General features: G+C 30.8%; 1 protein-coding gene across 3 annotated transcripts in view; it reads left to right on the top strand.

Annotated features, from left to right (window-relative positions):
* Window positions 1-4,914, top strand: part of LOC106472943 (tyrosine-protein phosphatase non-receptor type 9-like) — a 31,227-nt gene that overhangs the window by 3,672 nt on the left and 22,641 nt on the right. For all 3 annotated transcript variants that reach the window (XM_013933613.2, XM_022401475.1, XM_022401476.1), the window contains 4 exons: window positions 331-474; window positions 1,676-1,765; window positions 3,248-3,372; window positions 4,284-4,389. In XM_013933613.2, coding sequence (XP_013789067.2) covers window positions 331-474; window positions 1,676-1,765; window positions 3,248-3,372; window positions 4,284-4,389 — 465 coding nt within the window. The remainder of the gene's footprint in view (window positions 1-330; window positions 475-1,675; window positions 1,766-3,247; window positions 3,373-4,283; window positions 4,390-4,914) is intronic.

Below are 4,914 nucleotides of genomic sequence, written 5' to 3'. Positions count from 1 at the left end.
AACAGAAAGCTGCTTACCTCCTGTTTAAGGCTCTAAACATTTCCAAGCTGATCATTAAGAAAGATTTGATGTCATGATATTGTTAATTTTATTTAGTTTAAAGAAATGTATTGATAAATGTCTACGTAATTTGAAAGAAAAAAAATATGCAGTGAGTTATTTCCAAATAAAGAAAAAATGTATATTGTTCGTCTGCATCATTACATATATATATATATATATATATATATTTGTTCTAACCAATCACGGATCCTCTTATTGGACAATGAAAAGTTTTTTGAATTTTTCCGTACTTTTTTAACTGTAATACTTTTTCATATTAACATATAGGCTGTTAAAGATTTTATGACATCTGTCAACGGCATTAGACTCGGACATCATGTCGGTCCCTTATCGTGGAACACCGCAGTCAAGTTTATGATGGCAAGAAAATTTGATTTACAGCGTGCTCTCCTCTTGTATGAAGCTCATGAAGTAAGTCTATCTTAAGTATGACCATATGTCACCTGGTTCATCTTCACCTCTCAGTTTTATTAAATACATCTGGGGCTCCCAAACTATCCCAACTCATGACCCACTTGAACAGACAAACAGTTTTTCTAGACCCATGTTTAATTGGTGGAGAGATTTATTGTTTTAATATGTTTCAGTAAAATCTTGTTGTGCCCTTATGTATTGGCTTTGTTTGTTCAAAAACATTTTAGGATTACTATTTTATAAATAATTCAAAAATATGTTGTTGTTTTTTTTTGTTTTTTTTCTGCAGCCACCAGTTGGACAAACATTATTTTCAATTTGATTTACTAAACAAAAAGTAGTGTTAAGGTTTATGGGAAAGTTTGTCATATTGTGTGTTTGTTATGTTACTCAGAATTGCACTTTAACTGTATCCCAAGGTAGTGATAAACATTTAAACCGATATTTTCACATTCTGTAATTCAAGATAACTTTTATCATTAAGTAGTAATTGAAGCTGTGTTATCATTACCTAGTAATTGAAGCTGTGTTATCATTACCTAGTAATTGAAGCTGTGTTATCATTACCTAGTAATTGAAGCTGTGTTATCATTAAGTAGTAATTCAAGCTGTGTTATCATTACCTAGTAATTTAAACTGTGTTATCATTACCTAGTAATTGAAGCTGTGTTATCATTACCTATTAATTCAAGCTGTGTTATCATTACCTATTAATTCAATCTGTGTTATCATTACCTAGTAATTCAAGCTGTGTTATCATTACCTAGTAATTCAAGCTGTGTTATCATTACCTAGTAATTCAAACTGTGTTATCATTACCTAGTAATTGAAGCTGTGTTATCATTACCTATTAATTCAATCTGTGTTATCATTACCTAGTAATTCAAGCTGTGTTATCATTACCTATTAATTCAAGCTGTGTTATCATTACCTATTAATTCAATCTGTGTTATCATTACCTAGTAATTCAAGCTGTGTTATCATTACCTAGTAATTCAAGCTGTGTTATCATTACCTAGTAATTCAAGCTGTGTTATCATTACCTAGTAATTCAAGCTAACTTATCTGTTATCTCTGTAATATTTCATGGAATGGAATTAAAAATAAACTACAGAATAATTTTTTACACTTTTTCATATTTGTTAATAAACGTCTCTGTTTGCATATACTTTTGTCAACTAGTTATTTCTTTAACTAGGTTGTCCGTCACAGAGAAGGCCTTGCTTCCTTTGATCCAACCAGAGACCCTTTAAAGAGTGAATTAGATACAGGAAAGTTTACTGTTTTGGTATGTAGTAGTAGTACATTAAGTAAACAGACAAAGTGTATTGTTTATGTCTTAAAAGAATTATACATATCCACATTTACTTGCCATTTATCAGATAATAAACTCTAAAAAGATCATTGATTAATGTAACATATTGTATATTATTGATACTTGAAACCTTGGTGAAACTCCATGATCACAAAGACAATTGTACATTTCATAAATACTTTATTTATTAATGATTGTGGTTTTGCCAGTAAAAGCATCATCAGGTACAGACTGAGTAACAAACAAAATATATTGTATATTCTTCTTGTGCAATACAGATGTTTAAATTATATTACCCAACAGTAAAAATTAGTTTAGTTAGAGCCTTTTCTCATCGACCATAAAAAAATTAGTTTTATAAAAGCTTTTTGTGACATTATTCCAGAGTTACATTTTAACTCAAGTATGAATAATAAATAAAACCTAAAACTGGACTGTACAGAAAAAAAACTGTGTATGACTGTGTTATAAAAGAACAGATCATATGCACCGACAGGCTGTTTTAACTCCGTGATAATTAGTTACTCTGCATGTCTGGGCTGTACACACACAAAAAAACTGTGTATGACTGTGTTTTAAAAGAACAGATCATATGCACCGACAGGCTGTTTTAACTCCGTGATAATTAGTTACTCTGCATGTCTGGGCTGTACACACACAAAAAAACTGTTTATGACTGTTTTAAAAGAACAGATCATATGCACCGATGGGCTGTTTTAACTCCGTGATAATTAGTTACTCTGCATGTCTGGGCCGTACACACACAAAAAAACTGTTTATGACTGTGTTATAAAAGAACAGATCATATGCACCGACAGGCTGTTTTAACTCTGTGATAATTAGTTACTCTGCATGTCTGGGCTGTACACACACAAAAAAACTGTTTATGACTGTGTTATAAAAGAACAGATCATATGCACCGATAGACTGTTTTAACTCTGTGATAATTATTTATTCAGCTTGTGTAAGATACAAGTAATTCTCTTGCTTCACAAATTTCTGTTTCGTGTTTATTTCACAAAAATAAAATCACACTACATAAAAAAATCAAGTTAGAGACAATTGCCAATAAAAAAGTGTTCATCTTCTTTCTTGTGATGTGGCAAAGAAATAATTCTGTTAATTAAAAGTTAAAAAAACACCTTTTGTTTGTTTAAAAGTTACTCGAACCTTTTAATAATGTGTTTTCAAAACTTATAGGATGCTATTTTTTAATGCTCGTAAATACTGTAGTAGGATTATTTTGCTGGAAGAGCTAGGCTTGATCTGTGTTTTGTAAAAGTTGTATCCCCGTGGGTAAAAACAGTTGAAAGAGTACCAGATATTTCCCGGCAAAACCTCGACATGTGAACTGAGGTTTGGTCTGAGTGACAGTGTTTTAAAAATCCTAACATAGTATACTGCCCAACTGAATGGTGCAAGTTTATGTAGAAAATTTATTTTATTTTTTCCCAGCCTACCAGAGACAAGACTGGGGCAGCTATTTCTGTCTTCACAGCCAGTAAACATTTCCTAGAAAACACTTCACATCAGATAACCTTGCAGGGAATGGTATACCAGCTTGATGTTGCTTTAGATAGGTATTTATTTTAGTTTCACTTTTAATTGACAAGATCTCGCACATACATATGTTCAGTGAGATCAGACCAGTAGTAGAAACAAGTTTTCCTTAAATTGTGGCTTTCTATTGCTTAGCATACTTAACAGGCTGGGTCTTAAAGATTACAAAGTTTGTTCACATTATGTCGTCCTTATAAAAGGTAGTAATGACCTTTTATGGATGAACAAGTTGTGTTTCTCTTGTAGAGTATTTCACTGAACTGTTTTATTGTTTTATCTCTCTACTGACAGGGTAATGTACATTTTTATTGTTTTATCTCTTCTGACAGGGTAGTGATGTACATTTTTTTTGTTTTTTCTCTACTGACAGGGTAATGTTGTACATTTTTTTGTTTTTTCTCTACTGACAGGGTAATGTTGTACATTTTTATTGTTTTTTATTTCTACTGACAGGGTAATGTTGTACATTTTTATTGTTTTTTATCTCTACTGACAGGGTAATGTTGTGTATTTTTTATTGTTTTATCTCTACTGACAGGGTAGTGATGTACATTTTTTTATTGTTTTATCTCTACTGACAGGGTAGTGATGTACATTTTTTTATTGTTTTATCTCTACTGACAGGGTAGTGATGTACATTTGTTATTGGTTTATCTCTTTTGACTGGGTAGTGATGTAAATTTTTTTTCTGTAATAAATAAATTTTTTTTTTTCCAGAGTTATTTATATAAAAAATATGTGATTCTGAGTTCACTATAATTCATATCCTGTGCATGTTTTCCAAGACAAAAATAAACAGAAAATTAAGTTAAAAAAGCTTGCTCATATGAACTGTACTTTGAATAAATAACAGGAAACTTTCATTCACATGAAACTTCAGAAATGTACAGTTTTACCAAAATTATGACTTCAGTCTTTCATCTTTCCTTAGTTTGGAAACTCAGCGATGTGGAATAGTTTTTATCTACAATATGACAAACTCGAAGTATGCCAACTTTGACTATGAACTAAGTCTAAAAATCCTTAATCTTTTAAAGGTAATGATATACTAGTAATTTATATAAATGTAGATAAGAAGGGGTAACATAAATATGTGAAATTAATGAAGTGTAAATTTGTATTATAGAATTTAAACCAAACTTGACTTATATCACATAATTTACACACATTTTTTTTTCTTCATTATACGTAGCTCAAACATTTTCTGTTAGGGTTAACGAGTGTAACATCATAAAAGTAGTAAAAACTAAGTCAATTTTGTAAGTTTTTGTAGAAATATTAATATAATGTTTGTCAGGACACTTATATTTTAGTAATATATATTAAGTAAATACATAAGTGTGTGTTGGACTAAGGATTCTTCTACAGTAGGTGTCTGCGACTTGTTGGTGATGATTCGATGACGAGGAACCCACTTTGAGACTAATAATGGCTGGAGACGGCTTAAATGGGTGATGAAGAAAAACTTTAATACAAGTTTAACATGACAGCAAATGTACAACGTTTCGACAAAGGTTTTGAAAAAACCTGTCGGAAAGGTGTACATTTTTTGTCATGTTTAA

Source organism: Limulus polyphemus, unplaced genomic scaffold (assembly GCF_000517525.1).
Source record: "Limulus polyphemus unplaced genomic scaffold, Limulus_polyphemus-2.1.2 Scaffold5755, whole genome shotgun sequence".
NCBI lineage: Eukaryota > Metazoa > Arthropoda > Merostomata > Xiphosura > Limulidae > Limulus > Limulus polyphemus.
Note: the sequence above shows the minus strand (reverse complement) of the source record. Positions and strands in the feature narration are given on the sequence as shown.